General features: G+C 42.1%; 1 protein-coding gene across 1 annotated transcript; it reads right to left on the reverse strand.

Annotated features, from left to right (window-relative positions):
• Nucleotides 1-866: 866 nt before the first annotated feature.
• Nucleotides 867-3,391, reverse strand: EIF1B (eukaryotic translation initiation factor 1B). The gene is made up of 4 exons (XM_029241818.1): nt 3,118-3,391; nt 2,015-2,178; nt 1,702-1,803; nt 867-1,328 (listed from the first exon to the last, which is right to left on the reverse strand). Exons 1-4 carry the CDS (start codon nt 3,146-3,148, stop codon nt 1,284-1,286), a joined length of 342 nt encoding a protein of 113 aa, XP_029097651.1. The 5' UTR covers nt 3,149-3,391; the 3' UTR covers nt 867-1,283.
• Nucleotides 3,392-17,413: the final 14,022 nt, after the last annotated feature.

The raw sequence follows: 17,413 nt of genomic DNA on the forward strand, positions 1-17,413 counted from the left end.
TGCACCATTCTGCTCCATCTGGGTGAGACATGATTCATCCCTTTATCCAGCGTATCCACACTGTATATGCTATCTGCCGCTTAGTATAGGAAAAAACAATATATATAGGGCTTGATACTATCTGCAGTTTCAGACATCCATTGGGGGTCTTGGAATGTATCCCCTTTGGATAAAGAGGTGACTACTCTAGATGTATTTCTCTGCCTTGGCTAAATGGTTTTAATGATATAGCTTGTGTAACTGAGCAAATAATCACAGCTCAATAAAAAGCAGAAGTCTGGAACTGAAGAGGATGAGCTGCAGAAACCTCGTAATTAAGAACTGTGAATTCTCTTATTTCTCACCCTACCCCCAACACCCATGCACCACTGCCCTTGGCTCTTACTTCCTCTGGTGAATAGCAAACTGTGACTTACTGAAAGAACATGGCTTTTCCGGCTGGAAGCCCTTGGCTGGCACCCCAACTCTGTCACTTTCTAGCACTCTAGGAAGTTAACCCTAACCCTAACCCCAATGCCTTCCACCCACACTTGCAGGGCACTGCCTGTGACTAAATTTATTTTATGTCAGGAACCTAGTTTACTGTCTGTCACTTAGGGACAGACTTGTGTTGGCACCCCACTAACATAACCAATAAAAATAAATAAAATAATTCTCTGTGCCAATACGTACGTTTAAACTATGCTTCATTTTCTTTTCAAAAATTTAACAGTACATTCTGGCAAATTCTTGGCTCTGAGTTTATACTGTTTCTACTCATTTTTAAGTAAGTAAAGAACAAAATTACATATATAACAAAGGTTCTCCTCTAGCTCTTCACAGCATCTGAAATCAACTGGAAAGAATACACAGAATGAGATAATTATGAAAGACAAACTATATGTGTATATTACTTGCTTAGATTTGGGAGCCTAACTGCTCACAAAAGGATTCATATATTTCTTTTTTTATTGTTAAGCTGCAACATACATGGTTTAATACAACAAAAAAATTTAATCAAGTGAAAATTAATAAACTGAATAAACAAATAAACACTCAAAACATTTTCCATTGGAAACATGTTAAGATGAATACGGGGTTTCATTACCATCTTACTGCAATTTTCTTATGTGTTACTAGCCTACATACCCCATGTTTTCTGTAATCATGCAGATGTGAATGAAAGTTTGAATGATTAAATAAATGAAAAGTCCGTTTACTGCAGAGAATCATTTCACAAGGCAGCCAAACTTGGTTTAGAGAACAAAATTATTCAAGAAATTCTCCACGTATTTAGGTTCATTTTAGAATCCATGAACCTTAAGCTGTTCCTCCTTGACAATGCCAACCTGCAAAATAAAATTTAATTTAGCAGAATCACTCTGGGTAACACATAAATTCATTCCTAAGAAGACAGAGCAGTCATTAAAAAGAATCATTGTTAATAGGTTACTGCAACACTGTATTTGTGGCATAAACTGTTAATAACAAAAACTCAACACATATTTGAATATCCTGACATTCCACAAAACATCCTAAATGGACACAGGAATGATCAGGTCATTCTAATGACAAAATAAACTGGTACTCCTGCCCAAATAAGTACAACTAATGTGCTTCATTCACATGATTTTTTTACTAAGTAGGTAATAATTCACATTGCCCTTAAATACAATTTTAGAAGCAATCTCAAGGTTGTACATAAAGCACCCAATCACTCACCTCCAAGAGAAACTGGCAAATGTTTTTTCTTTGGTCACCTTGAAGCTGAATAACCTCTCCGTATTCAGGATGTTCAATCACAGTACCATTACAGGCAAATTTCTGAAGAAGTAGATTCAGCATAACTGAGTCAAATACAATGATATTTTACTTTCACCCTAAGATTATCTGGATGTTAATTAAGAGTATGAACAGTTTCCTTGGGTCCAATCATTTTAACCCACGCTAACGTGAAGTAAAAGGTGTGAACCGTAATCCTATTTAGACGTGTGTGAGTAACTATATTTTGATCTCTTCTCCCTAACACCTTTACCTTTTTGAAAGCTTTCACAAGCTTCTTCTTGTCATAATCATCTGCAATGCCCTGAACAGTAGTCAGTGTCTTTCTGCCGTTCCGTTGCTGGATTCTTATATGAATGTAATCCTCAGTCCCTGCCGGGAGTAAGTCGTCACCCTTAGTTGCATCAGCAAAGGGGTCTACAAAGGGATACAAAAAAATCCAAAGCAGGAAAATATCTTTTAGTCAGTAATTTCCAGATACAGCTACGCTACAATCTAGAAACTCAGCAAAGAAGGTTCTAGTGCTTCTGCTTTCTTTCTGCAGGTGCGGATGTGGGGGAGTGATAAGGGTAAAGTATTAATAAAACCTACAAGGTACTTTCACAAAAAGAGATTTTAAACAGGTATGTCCACTGATACCGGAACAGAAAAACGTTGTTATAGATGTTATCGTTGGACATAATCCTCTAATGAGAGAAAAGAGATTTTAAGACCTTAATTTTAGAGCCACTATAAAAATGTGCGTCATCTCGATTACATTCTGATGACAACAGAAACATTCACAAATGCCACCCCAATCATTTAACCCTAACTCTGCCTCGAAAAAAGATCTATATATGTATATCAAGAGTAATTTTACGTATTACTACGCAAGTAGAGAAGACTGGCCCACTGCCCTGTAACAGATCAGAGGCCTGATACGCAGCATCTTTTACTAAATGCGCCCGAGAGCAGCCACGAACAGCCCCGACCGCTAATGGACGCCGATGCCCCAGCCCGAGCCGGCGTCCCCCTGGCGATCAGCAGGGCAAGTCTGGGGGCGGAACAGGGTCGCAGAGGTGGCAGGGAGCAGAAGCGAGCAGCAGGAGGGTCCAGGAGCGGGCAGGGGGCGGCACAAGGTCCGCGGCCGGGGCTCCGGGGGCCGTCCTCGGAGAGGGGGTCGCCAGGGGCCCGGTCGCCATCTTCCGGGCACCGAGACAAAGCCCCACTCGGGGTGCGGGGAGGGCGGCCGGGGGCCTTTTGGGGCGGGGGTCCGGCGAGCGGCCCCGGCGAGGGCGGGCAGCGGCGGCCTACCGGCCGAGAGGCGCGCAGGGGACGTGGGGTCACGGGAGGGGCGGTGGGGCGACCCGCTCTTACCGAAAGATTGGAGGTTCTGGATAGTGGACATGCGATACTAGTGTGAGGCCGGTGAAGGGATAAAATTCCTGCGGGGCCCGCCCGGATCACCGTGTCAGGAGGCGGTAGTGGCGAGAAAACGGAAATAAATAAGGAGACGCTTCGCCCCGGGGTTGGGAAGCGGCTGGATCGGCGGCGGAAGCCGGGAGGAGGCAGGAAGAGGCGGCAGCAACGGATGCGAGAACGCGAGAGAAGAGGCGGCGCTGCGGCTTCTCCGACAAAATGGCCGACGGAGACTATTTAGCCGCGTCCGCCGCCCCTCCCACGTGACCCTCCCGCGCTTGGCGCCCTGGGACTTGTAGTTTTCACGAGGCAAGAGAGCCCGGAAAGCCTGGAGCGGGCGGGCTTCCGGGACCTCAATTCCCAGCAGGGAGTGCGCCCCCCAGCGGCGGGCGGCGGGGCCGGGAAGGGTCCAGAGGGCTGCAGAGACATCTGCCTAGAGCTCGTAGGTCTGGAGCTGTCCTCCCCGCGCTCTCTCAGGCTCTCCATTGACTCGCCTTCTCTCGCGGTACAGTGGCAGCAACGAGTGTTCGGTGCTGGGGGGGATTATCTCCATGAGTCACCCTCGCTCGAGGCCTTGGGTAATGTAAGTGAAATCGGGGTACAGGAGCAGAACAAGGTCCCTAGTCCCGGCTTTCGACTTGATGGCTGCCCCTCAGCACCTCCCCTCCTCCCCTCCCGCCTTGTCCGGTTGCAGACACCCTGTTCGTCCCTACCAAGGGTCGAGGTGGGAGCCTCCTGCCCAGGATTGGGCTGCCCTCCGATTCCCTAGCGCGGTGGTTCTCAAACTCTAACGTGCATCTCCCCTAGGGCTTAATAAAATACAGACTGATAGATCCCAGAGCTTCTGTTTCAGGACGTCTGGGGTGTGACCCGAGAATCTGCAAATCCAACAAGCAGCCAGGAGATGCTGATGCTACTGGCGTGGGACCACAATTCAGAACCACTGCCCACCTTCAGCAGGGGCCTGGCATCCAGTGGGGCCATGTATGTCCCCCAGGTCGACCGAACACACCAGAAAATCAGCCCATCAACTTAAATACAGAACCTTGAACAGGAAGGTTAATTGACAGAAGGTTGATTGATACCAGAACAGTAATATCTTCCTATCAAGCTAAACACAGGAGAACAAACCTGAGACTATGGGAATGGGCTCACCCAGGCAGGTGCTCAATTGTCAAACTTGGTTCGCTTTCTGGAAGCAAAGAGATAGACTAAAAGTTCGGGATTCTTAACCTTGTTTTGTGCCATGGCAGTCTTGTGAAGCCTATGGACCCCTTTTCAGAATAATGCTTTAAGTGCATGAAATAAAACATGTAGGATTACAAAGGAAACCTATTATACTGAAATTAAAAACAGTACATTGATAACATAGTATTGCTTCTTTACTAGTGCATTAATTAACAAGATCTAGCAGCAGGTCTCACAAAGGCTGGAATTTCAAAAAGGTGATAAACAAAAGATATTTTGAGATGTCTGTAGCATCAGAAGTGTAATATGAAAATATCTGTGACTTCTATTGGTGCAAAGTTACAGATCCTTCAGGTACTACTGGGATGTTGCCAGCATTCATAATGAAGAAAAGGCTAAATTTGGGTTAGAGGTTAGTGAAAATGTAGGTGGAGTCTTTTTTCCCATCCAATTTTAGGAATCCCCCACCCCCACAGTTTTAGCCATGGACCAAGGATCTGCAGACTCCAGGTTAGGAATACCAGGATTTAATAATCTTTAGTGATTAACTATGATGATAGGTACCATTTATTGAGTGCATACTATTTGCCTGTTGTAAGCTTTATACACAGTATTGTTAATCTTCATAGCCATTCTGTGATGTAGTTATTACTCTGTTTATATTCATGTAGAAATGGAGGCTTTCATGGGTTAAATAATTTCCCTAAAAAAATCAAATTTTCAACTCTCAGGAATTTAACTGCATTTTTGGTCTTTTAGTCCTGATTTAAATGAATAACACTTTTATTATCCAAACTAAAGTGTAAAGTTTTAGAGCTGGTTCTAAAACAAGGAGAATCAAACATTTTTTGTTGTTCATTAGTTGATTACACCTACAGTGGTTTTCTGGTCTTGTACCTTTATCAGCATGCTTTAAAGTAATTTTTAATACTACTCTGGATGAAGTTCAGAATAAGCAAAATGCGTCTCTATTTCTGTTTTCCTTCTTTGTTACTAGACGCCCCAAACCATTTTATATTATGTTATTTCTTAGAAGGAGCCAAGGGTGGTCCAGTCAAGAAAAAAAATAACAAATGAACATAGACAAGTTAAAAAAGATCCAGAAGTCTTTGGGTTGCCATGGTCATTACCCCTGTCAGGAGAGCTTATACTTTCTAAGACCTAGTGTTTGCATCAGAAACCCCCAGGAGCTCAGAAATCTTCAATCAAAGCCAACTATGAATACAGGTCGGATACGTTGTAATTATAATCTGGAAAACTCTTCTGACCCTGGTCATCATTCATAGCTTTTGTGTTTAGACCTGACCATTGAACACTTGTAGTGTAGCTGGTCCAAACTGTGATGTGCTCTCACTATAAAGTACACACTGACCTTTGGAAGACTTAAATTTTCTCAATTTCACCTGCTTCTTTTTACTTCTTAAAATGTGGCTCCTAGAAAATTCAGTGTTACATATGGCTCACATACTATTTCTATTGACAGCACTGGTTTAGAGTGAAAGGATTTGACCTATATGTAAAGTTATAAAAGGAACAAATTAAAGCACTTAAATCTAGTATTTTTAGTTCTAAATGGTACCAGCCTAGTTTAAGGTGATTATTTCATGCCTTATTTCCGAAGGGAGTTTAGATCACTTGCAGAGAACAGTAGTATTGACTAAAGGAATCAGGGAAGATTAAAAAAAAAAAAGTTAGAATATTTGAGAAATAAAAGCCCCCAAAGCTAGAGATAGACCCCAGATCCGGCTTTTAACTTCCTAATGGTAAGACAACGAGAAAATCAGCTAGGAAGTCCATGTGTCTACAGGATGAAAACATACTAGTTGTGCAGGAGGAGTGACTTTGCCTGGCCCAGAGCCACAGGAGGTGTTTTTCTTGGGCTATCATAAAGGGGATGCTGTGATGTAGTGGACAGTGTCCCCAGCAGTTTGCCTACCGTGAAGGACAGTGGTGGGTTTTATGCAGTTGTTTCTTATATCAGCCAGTCATGAAGACATACTAACAGGTGAGGACCTCGGGTCCTCATCCATCCAGAGGTTGCTGGTTGCGGCGGCCTTGTGATGATGTGCTGCTCAGGTTTCCTGCTTCAGTGAGCATAACTGACTCTCTGCCTCAGCTGCTGCACTCTGAATTCAACATCGCTGAGGTCACGCCTCCCACCAGCTGCTCCTGGTGACTCAACAAGGATCCTAATGCAGGCCGGTTCTTGAGAGATGTGGGACTCCTCTTCTAGGAGGACCTAGATCTAGTGTCTAGGTCAGAAAAAGTCACTTAAAAATCTCAACTTATTATCGTGAACACTTGATTGTTATATTAGCAATGCGTGTTATAAATGAAATGCTTGAAAACGTTGTAAGTTAAGAAGGACTTAATTTATCACTGAAAATAGTAGAATTGTGTTAGAGCAAAACTCATTATTATGAGTATTTGCAAAGGCCAAAAGTAAAATCATGTTTCTAGAAACCTACTTAACCTGCAGTGGGAATTTGAATGATAGATCATTAAACTTAATAATCAAGGGTTACACTATCATTAAAAAGAAGGGAACGATAATTGGCTCAAGATGGCTAACTTGGTATCTTCACTATCAAAAGATCCCTAATAATGTCAGAAAAGATATATTTTGGGGAAGACTAAATCCAGCAGTAAACAACAAGGATGTGCCATCAGTGGATCAGACATTTCTTTCCTCCTAAAGGAAAAAAAACACCCAGAAATCAGTTGATGGAGGAAACTGCATGCTTAAATACTAGCAACACTGGATTATTAAAGATTATGAAATATCTTTAAAATCCTGAGATTTTGAACCTGAAATCCTGTATTTAGGCAAAATAAAGGCATTTTCAAAATGTTTAAAAACCCAGAAAGTTTACTTCCGTGGACAATATTGATGATATACTCCAGAAAAATTAAAAACCCAAGGAAGAGAAAGACATGGGATAAAAGAATATAGGTGCATAAAGAAATCAGTAAAAATGATGGTTATGTCCAAATCATATTGGTATGTAAGGAGGGTGAAATATTTTATGGGTGATTTCTAGAAGAATAGAAATTTCATGCATTTTTCAATCCAACAAAAGACAGGAAAAGGTATAAAAGAGCAACAAGAAATCATAGAGTAAATTTAAAACATTAAGTCATAATAAAGATGTAAAAAGTACATAATTGTCAGTAATCACAGGTGTGAATGTTATATTTTTCTATTAAAAGGTAACCTCTTTAGTTTTGATGAAAAATGGTCACAAAACTTTATATAGCAGCTATTTATGACACATTTAAGGTCAAATGACAAAGATTGAAAAAGTTATTGTAAGCAACTGCAAGTTGAAAAGTAGGGTCGGTATAACAATATTATTAGGAAAAATGAATTCAAGAAGAATTACATTAAGCAGGACAAAGAAGGATAGTTCATTTGGATCAAAGTTATATTGGACCAAGAATGTGAATCACATATTCCTTACAACTCGGCAAAACGTATATAAGGCAGAAAAGGAAAAGAAAAATATGGAGAAATTGAAAAGTTTGCAGTCGTAATGGAATACAGTAACACGTTTGTTTCAGAAACAGACATGTAAGGTAAACGAAAATTAAGTAAAGATATAGATATTTTTAATAATATAATTAATATGTTTGGTGCAATAGATATGTGTAAAACTTTGTATCCAATGCAAAGCATACCAATTTTCAAACACCCAGGACACCCAAATGTCCATAAACTGATGAATTAATAAACAACATTTGGTATATCCATACAATGGAATATATTCAGCCATAAAAGGAATGATACATGCTACAACATGGATGAATTTTGAAAACATTATGCTAAATGAAAGAAGCCTGTCACAAAAGACCACATACTGTATGATCCTTCTTAGGTGAATTGTCTAGAATTGGCCAAGCTATAGAGACAGAAAGTAGATTAGTTGTTGCCTTGGGCTGGGGGTGTGTTTGAGGGGAAATGGGTAGTGGCTGCTATTGAATATGTAGTTTCTTTTTTTCTTTAATTAATTTTTATTGGAGTATGGTTGCTTTACAATGTTGTGTTAGCCTCCACTGCACAACAAAATGAATCAGCCATACACATACAGATATCCCCTCCCTTTTGGACTTCCCTCCCATTTAGGTTACCACAGTGCATTAGGTAGAGTTCCCTGTGCTACACAGTATGTTCCCATCAGTTGTCTATTTTATACATAGTATCAATATGTCAATCCCAGTCTCCCAATTCCTCCCACCCCACCCCTTTACCCCTTGGTACCTATACATTTGTTCTGTAGTTTCTTTTTTGAGTTATGAGAATGTTCTAAAATTAATTATGGTGATGGGTAAATTGTATGTTATGTGAATTATATCTCAATAAAATGGTAATAAAAAGGATACAAAAAAAGCAAAAAATAAAAGTTTCTCTTATTCATTGTCAACATATTAAATAAAATATTAGCAAATCAAGTCAGTACTGTATCCAAAAGAATATTATTAACCCAGACATGCCAGGATAAACTTTCATAAGCAAGTATATTATTAAAATTGCTGTAAACGCTTCAGAATTTAATATACAAAGATTTAAATATAGAGTTTTGCCATTTTGTAGGAGCACAGAGAAATGTTCACCAGCCAGGGGCTGAGGAATCCTCCACACCCCAAGTCTTTAACAAATCACAACGACAGACTTTTACAACTCGAACACAACCAAGACTACTCCCAGGAGTTGCATTTTAATTAGTAGTGTTGGAGGGACCTTGGGACACCGAGAAGGGGAATGGAGACTTGGTGATACTCGAGCAGAGGTGACGGAGACCTTTTATCTCTCAGAGGAGATGAGACCCCTTGACAGCATGGGAAAGAAAAGTGAACATCATAGTTGTAAGTCACCTAGTTTCAGAAAAGCTCTTTGTAAAGGGGTACTGAGAACATACATTTGGAAAGCCACACAGCATCATTTCATTGAGCTTTAACCTGGAGGTACAGAAATGATGCACTACCACATTGTGAAGAGACTGATCCCTCCCTTCCCCAATACACTGACAAATTTAAGGACACAAGCTGTATGGTCATCTCAATAAGATGAAAAAACAAACAAACAGATTTTAATTGATCAGCTGGCTCTATTCTCCAAGGACACTGCCTCCTCTCCCCACCCAATAAGGGCAGGTCGAGGACCACAGTGTGGGAGTTAAGGCTGCATGTTATAGGACCTCATACAATTTCTGGAAGTGGGATGATGTAGGAGGTTGTTGCTTCTTATTTCAAGGATAGACCAGTGACGTTCCCAAGTCTCAAATTTATGGCGATATTTTCATTGTAATAACAGCTTGCCTGAATTCTTTTCTTAGCTCACTTTAATATGAGAGCTACTTAATTGATTCGATTACTCTTTTAACTGAGACACCAGTTATTTTTTTTTACGTTCAATATGCCCATATCATAGTCTGCCTACTATGGTATGTAATCCCAGAACGATGATGTCCTTATGTCACAGGGCTGGACAAAGCTCTGGTAACAGCCTCATGCTCTTCATGTTTTGTCAGTTTCTTGGGCCATTGGGTCTACATTTTCAAGACTTTTGAGTTTAATCACCTTTTTTATTGGAAACATTTTCTTTATTTAATGGGTTTGCAATACTGGTAAAACAATGTAACCCAAGATTCAGTTCCTTCCTTCCTCCCTCCCTTCCTTCCTTCTTTCTTTTGACAGGATTGTATCTCATCTAAGCAAAGAAAAGAAGAAATATTCATGTGTTAAAATAGTAATAGCTTGCATTTATTGGGTGTGCACTATGTACCAGGTCAGGGTTAAGTGCTTTCCAGGCAATATTTCTATTTACCTTGGCCTCATTTAAAATTCTGGACCACAAATCCCAAATGGGCAGTCAGCGCCACACTTCTTACTGCACTTCCTAGGATGTTTTTCTTCTTCTCACTCTGTACAATGATGATTTCATACATCTTCTCTCTTCTCAAACCCAAATTCCATCCCCTATGTTCCTTCTCAGCTGATGACCTTGTTCATATTTTACTAAGAATATAGAAGCAATCAGATGGAAACAAACATCATCCAGTCACCAAATCTCCAAATCTCACTGTGTTTGTACCTCTGCTCTCTGCCTTGCCAGCTTGTTACCATGGATAAGTATCCCTGCTTTCCTCTTTTGCCCTTTCAGAGATGTTTCTCCTGGAAGTATCCCCCTCTCCCTCTTGCATTTATAATATCTCTAGATAGCGAGAATTAGTTCCACCAGGATGCAGATATTCTCTGGAATCTTCCATCTTAAAAGGACAAAAACAAAAATCCCTTTGACTTATATTCTTTTCTTGCCAGGACCCATTTCTCTACTCTTCCAAAGAGTTGTCTATCATCACTCTCTCCACTTGCTCATGACTCATCTCTCCTTAACCCCTCCAAACAGGCTTCCACATCCACTGTTATGCTGAGACCATCTGTGCCCAAGTGTGCTTGACTTCCATATTGCCAACCCAATGCCATCTCACTGTTTCCATCTGACTTGGTCCTCTCTGCAGCATTTGATGAAGTGAACTACTCCTTTCTTCTCTTGGCTTCTATGACATCACCCTCTGTTGGTTTTCTTCCATATCATTGGTCACACTATTTCCAAAGGAGTTGGAAATAGTGACTCCTTCTCTGCTCAAACTGTGCCTATGTGTTTGTTAAGATAAGAGGAAAAATCAGGAGGTGGTGTGTTGGAAGCAAAGGGAAGGAAGTGTGCCTCCCAAAGGCTGGGTTATGAGTGGTGGTCACCAGCAGAGGACAGTTGAGCCCAGTGGACAGGCAACCCCACAGCTGCATTCAGTGGCATCATGGTGTCAGGATGAGGGGGATAGCGCTGAAGTAGAGGAGACAGCTATTTCCAAATATCCATGACACCAGGTAGGGTCTCAGATCTCTTCCACTTGGGTTACACTGGTTGTCATGAGCTACTGGCAAAAAGGAAATGCATTAGAATTCCTTGTGCTAAAGAAAAATAAACATGGAGAGGAAGTTATTCTGCATCAAAAGCGTCTTTGAGGAAGGGAAACAAACATGGAGAATTATGTAAATAAAGCCATTCAGCTTTGAGAAATGGGTAGGACATAGAGAGAGAGTGAGAAAACAGATTAAATAAAAGAAAATCTACTCTTGAGTTCAGCTCACCTCAATCCCCTTTGAATATTAGGCATCTTTAATAATAATACTTTTCCACAGAAACATGAAAATTTGCAGAGCTGTCAGTAATAGCAGTGAGTTTGGAGGGCAATGTCATTGCTTCTTGGAGTATAATTCCAAAATAAAGGACCCCAGGCAATATAATGGACAATATCCTCAATAGCATTTTTTACGGTAACTGCAGAAAGGGATTCCATGTGGTTTTTTCTTACAGATGTAAAAGAGTAAAGACCTTCACCCTCTTAGAAACAGTTGTGCATCTGTCAAAACTACCCAGCCACGAAAACCAAATCTGGCTTTTCAAAGTAAACATGTTATTTTCTATATAATTGCTATAATTTAGCTGTGGGGACATCACTGACCCATTAGCAGAAAAAACAGATGGGATGAGATTTGTCTTCATACATGAGCTAGGATGTTGTGAAAATATTAGAAATTATTAGCCATAAACTCAGTCACCAGGCTGTACAGCCAGAATGCTAAGTTACAAGTAGTGGAGGAAATGGTACAAGCAGTCCAAGTCTTTTAGTTACTCGGAATGATCATTTTAGATGTCTTTCACAGTAGCTAATTACAAAATGTGGAGATTGAAAAATCAGTTCAAGCGAAAGTTTGAGCAAACTTCAGAGCAAGAGAAAGTACTTCTAATGCCCAAATCTGTTCTCACTGTTTCCGCTAATGGAGCTGCCACTGACCCAGCAGCCTTGGCAGGAAACCTGGGGACCTTGCCACTCCTTTCTTCGCTCCTCTCCACTCTTTCTGCTTGGTCTCTGAGTCACCCTCCAACTCAGGAACACCTACTTTCAGCATCACTAGTGTCTTGGGCAAGGGTGGGGAGGTGATTAGGGAGTAGAATTGTGTGAAATGTTAGGATTTTGTAAGGGGGATGGGGGCTGGCATGTGTATTCCTTAAAAATTTTTTTTAATTGAGGTATAGTTGATTTACAATGTTGTGTTAGTTTCAGGTGTACAGCAAAGTGATTTAGTTATACATATATATATATATATATATACACATATATATATTCTTTATCAGATTTTTCCCCTTATATATGATTACAAGATATTGAGTATAGTTCCCTGTGCTATACAGTAGGTCCTTGTTGGTTATCTATTTTATATATACAAGGATGTATCTATTAATCCCATACTCCTAATTTATACTTCCCCCCTTTCCCCTTTGGTAACCATAATTTTGTTTTAAAATAATTAATTAATTTAAAAAAATAATTAATTAATTTTTTGGCTGCCTCGGGTCTTTGTTGCTGCACTGGCTTTCTCTAGTTGTGGCGAGCAGGGGCTACTCTCCATTGTGGTGTACGGGCTTCTCATTGCGGTGGCTTCTCTTGTTGTGGAGCACGGGCTCTAGGGTGCGAAGCCTACAGTAGTTGTGGCTCGTGGGCTCTAGGCACGTGGGCTTCAGTAGTTGTGGTACATGGGCTTAGTTGCTCTGCGGCACGTGGGATCTTCCCGGACCAGGGCTCAAACCCGTGTCCCCTTCATTGGCAGGCGGATTCTTAACCACTGCACCACCAGGGAAATCCCCTAATTTTGTTTTCTATGTCTGTGAGTCTCTTTCTGTTTTGTGAGTAAGCTCATTTGTATCACTTTTTTTAGATTCCACATGTAAGTGATATCATATGATATTTCTTTCTCTGTCTGACTTACTTCACTTAGTGTGATAATGTCTAGGTCCATCCACATTGCCACAACTGGCATTATTTCATTCTTTTTTAATGGCTGAGTAATATTTCATTGTATATACGTACCACATTTTCTTTACTCATTCATCTATCGATGGACATTTAGGTTGCTTCCATGTCTTAGCTATGGTGAATAGCGCTGCTGTGAATATTGGGGTGCGTGTATCTTTTCGAATTAGAGTTTTCTCCAGATATATGGCATGTGTATTCTTTCTTTTTTTTTTTTAAATAAATTTATTTGTTTTTGGCTGCATTGGGTCTTTGTTGCTGCACGCAGGCTTTCTCTAGTTGTGGCAAGCAGGGGCTACTCTTCGTTGTGGTGCGCGGGCTTCTCATTACGGTGGCTTCTCTTGTTGTGGAGCACGGGCTCTAGGAGCGCAGGCTTCAGGAGTTGTGGCGCATGGGCTTAGTTGCTCTGCGGCATGTGAGATCTTCCCGGACCAGGGCTCGAACCCGTGTCCCCTGCATTGGCAGGCGGCTTCTTAACCACTGCGCCACCAGGGAAGTCCCGGCATGTGTATTCTTAAAAAGCACCCCAGGGGACTCTGAGTATCCTTTCCACCCACACAGTTCAGAGCCTCAGGGTGTAATACAGATGCTCAAGATCATAGGGAATCCAAGTTCTTTTGCAGCAGGAACGCATTTTCCAAATCCCAAAAGTGTCATTCAGTCAAAATAAAGGAGCAAAAGGCACCATGAAGGAGCCGTGAAGCAACAGGAAAGAACGGAGAACAAGCCAGACTCGTGGATTTGAGATGCTCGACACAGATCTTTGACCCCCGCCCCTCCAACCCGCCCAGCCTATCTCGTGCTGGGTACCAGCCTGGCAAAGCCTAGACACTAAGACATGTTGCTGAATTCAGTGAATTCAGTGAGTGAATGTGTGTTTATAATCTTCACGTGGTTATCTCCATCAGGATGTCCCAGAAGCACCTTAAACTCAATCTGACCCAACTTGATCCTTTTATCAAGATTCTGCTCAACCTTGTGCTTCCATTTCTGTATTGGTTAGTGCAATCCGGTCATGAAATCAGAGCCCTGATGTCTTCCAGTCTTTATACTACTTGACTGCTCAGTAGCCACTCATTCACTTCCTTTTTAAACTTCCTTGTTTCCTGAGACATCATTCTCTCCTGATTTTCCTTCTACCTTTCTGACTGCTCTTCCCTCTGCCAGTCCAGTTCTACAGGGCCAGGGCCCTCGGTCCTTATCCTATTTTATAAACTCCATCAGTGATCCCATCTGTAGGCACAGCTTCTAGCTCCATCCAGGTCCTAACAGCTTTCTGATCTTTAACTTCAGCCTGATCTCTACAGTTGTGGATCCACCCACCTCCCAGACCTCTCCACTTGACCAACATCTCAAATCAAACATATCCAAAAAGGAGTCTTCCTTCCCCAGCCCCCAGCTCAATGAATAGAACCAGCCAGAGGTCTGCGTGCATCCTTCGCACTTCAATCATTTTCACTATCCATATCCAACCAATTCCCAAATCCCATTTTTGCCTCCAAAATGTCTTCTGGATCCAACAAAATTCTCCTTCCTCACTGTCCTAATCTAAGCTGTCTTGATTTCTTCCTGGACTCTATAGGAAGTCTCCTAGTTTGTCTATCTACAGTCTCTTTGCCCTGATACAATATGTTCCTTACACTAAAAATTCAGAGCTATTAAAAAAAATAAACTCACAAATCTGCTCAGGTCACTTCCCTTCTGAACTTTTCAGTGTCTCACCACGAATCATGGATTAGACAAAATGCACCATATCAATCCAGACATGCACATAAATGACATATATCTGTATGAATGGGATGAAAATAGGGAAACACACAAAATGCTCTATATACAGATGAAGGAGTGGATCATGTAACTAGGTGGGGAATGATATCTTAACAGTGAGTCCCAGTGCTCTGAGCAGGTAGAGAACTGTCTCTGGGTAAGTGATTGGGGCAGAAAGTGGGACACTTATGCCCTGAGTTTTCGGTGGGGTCAAGGCATCAGAGAGGCCCTGGGAGTTGGCCACACCATTCTGTAGGTCAAAGACGAGGAGTCAGGGCACAGGAGGAGACTGGTGCTGTGGGGGGAGCCCACTATTGTTTGGAAAAAAGACTTTTGAGGAACAGGAAAGTCTAAATTAGATTTTCAGCTACTAGGTGATATGCTATATGCCCCTGCTCCCCGACTTCTTCCCCACTCCCAGCCTCTGCCAACTCCTGCTGCCCATCAACCCTTCAGTGAGGTCTACTACAGGGCTGGTTGATCTCTTAGTTGTTGCTGTTGTTTTAAGTGCAAATGGTGAAAGGGTTAAACTTCCCTTCTGGATTGATGCAATACAAAACAGAGGCTGCAATAAGGACACAAAACCGTTGATCTCCATAAGTACAAATTCACAGGCTTTTGGGAAAGTCTTTGGGCTTTAAGGGAAATAGAATTAGGGGTTTGAAGCAGTGTAGATTTGAACCTAGATTTTTCGTGGCATGGATCCTACTCTTACCTCCAACCATCTGGGCTACACTAGGATTCTCCTGGGCTGGGGAGGGATCAGGAACCATCAGACAGGACGTGACTTTTGAACTGAGCCTTCTTAAAGGATGGGTAGGAGTTTTCAAAGTCAGAGGGAAGCATTCCAGAGGACTGAATATAATGTGGGAAAATGCAGAGTTGAGAAAGTTCCTAGTTTTAATGGTTTGTGACCCACAGAGGGTAGATGGGGCCCTACCAGGAGCTATGGTCCAAAATTATCCACCGTTACAGCCCAGCTCTGACGATGCCTGGAACAGACTTTCCAACCACATTTAGATCTGTCTTTTTAGCATTAGCCAGGATGCCCATTTTCCCCTGCAATCAAAGACAGAGTGGAGGCCAGGGGAACAGAATCCTAACTGCTTCAAGTCAAGGCTGGGTGACTTACTCCTTTGTCATTAGACAGTTCAGTGATCAATGGGCACCAAGCTGACAACTGGCCAAGTGGCATCAGCAGAGCTGTTGTACCACAGACAGTCAAAATTTCAACAGACCAGGGTCACTAGGAAGAATTGCTACTGGGCACAGAAAAGACAATAACAGTGTCATTTAAAGACAAAGAAGAACCTCTCTTCTGCCAGACTGAGGACAGCAACTCATTCATCACCAGGATGGTTCTACAAAGACCCAAATTACAAACAGGGTGGAAGCACTGATTCATAGAGCCTGTTTTCGGTGGTAGAGCATTCATGACACATGGTCTGCATTTATCAGGGCAAAGAATACTTGTCCAGCCTTTTCCTTTTAAAGATGAAAATCTTTTTCTGACTTCCCATTGGTTTGTCATGAAATAAATGGAATAGCAGGGAAGAATAAATCAGAAATGACAGTTTTGAAAGTGCAAATTATTGTCATTACTGGGAAGAAAGAAAGGGCATGTTGAAGACAGAGGTGAAATGGGAAACACCACCACCACTGTCGGCAAATAGTCCTTTCATCTTCAATTAAGTAATTACCACATTGTTCAGTGAATGAGGACAGCAATTACATGACTTTTCATCCTGTCACCTTGACACCTAGCACCTCATGGTTGGGGCATATCCTGGCCCTGGGCCAGCACTGCCCCTTGTCATTTGATATACACAGTACATGGAAGAGAAGGCAGCTCTCACAGTCTGAGGCCCTCAGGCCCCCAGTCCTGTCTCTCCCTGAGCAAGTACAAAGCTGAGAACTCTGTGAACTTGGTGGCACTGTCTGGGAGGTGCCAAAGGCATACTCCCCAGATTTTCTATGATGACAGCAGAGGACAGACTCTCCTGGAGTCGTGGAAGATCTTGCGAGTTGACAGGAGTGTGGGGGGTGTTTGGTGCACTTTTCCTGCTCAAGTAGACTTCCCAGAGGCTCTTAGGTTGCTGGGTCTGTAAACTGCTGTGCCTGCCTGGCTGGCTCGCTCTGGGCCCTATGATACAAAGGAAGGCAAGGCTGGATAGAGGAGGGGGCTGTTACCTGGTCCACCTGGCTCACAGCCTGGCTCACCTGGCTCTACAAGCAGAGATTTAACTTTATCCACTTCAAAGAGCCACACGGAAACTTTATTGGAAATCCCCACTCATCAAGGCTGCCCACTGGGTTGTTTCCAGGCAAAATAACTTGATGTCTCTCAGAAGTTCAGTTAGGATAGCTGGGTAGTAAGTAGACATTTCCTCCCTGGGCTGGGGAGGAGAGCAAGGGAAACAGGCAAC

Source organism: Monodon monoceros, unplaced genomic scaffold (assembly GCF_005190385.1).
Source record: "Monodon monoceros isolate NGI ecotype Baffin Bay Population unplaced genomic scaffold, NGI_Narwhal_1 Super_Scaffold_3, whole genome shotgun sequence".
NCBI lineage: Eukaryota > Metazoa > Chordata > Mammalia > Artiodactyla > Monodontidae > Monodon > Monodon monoceros.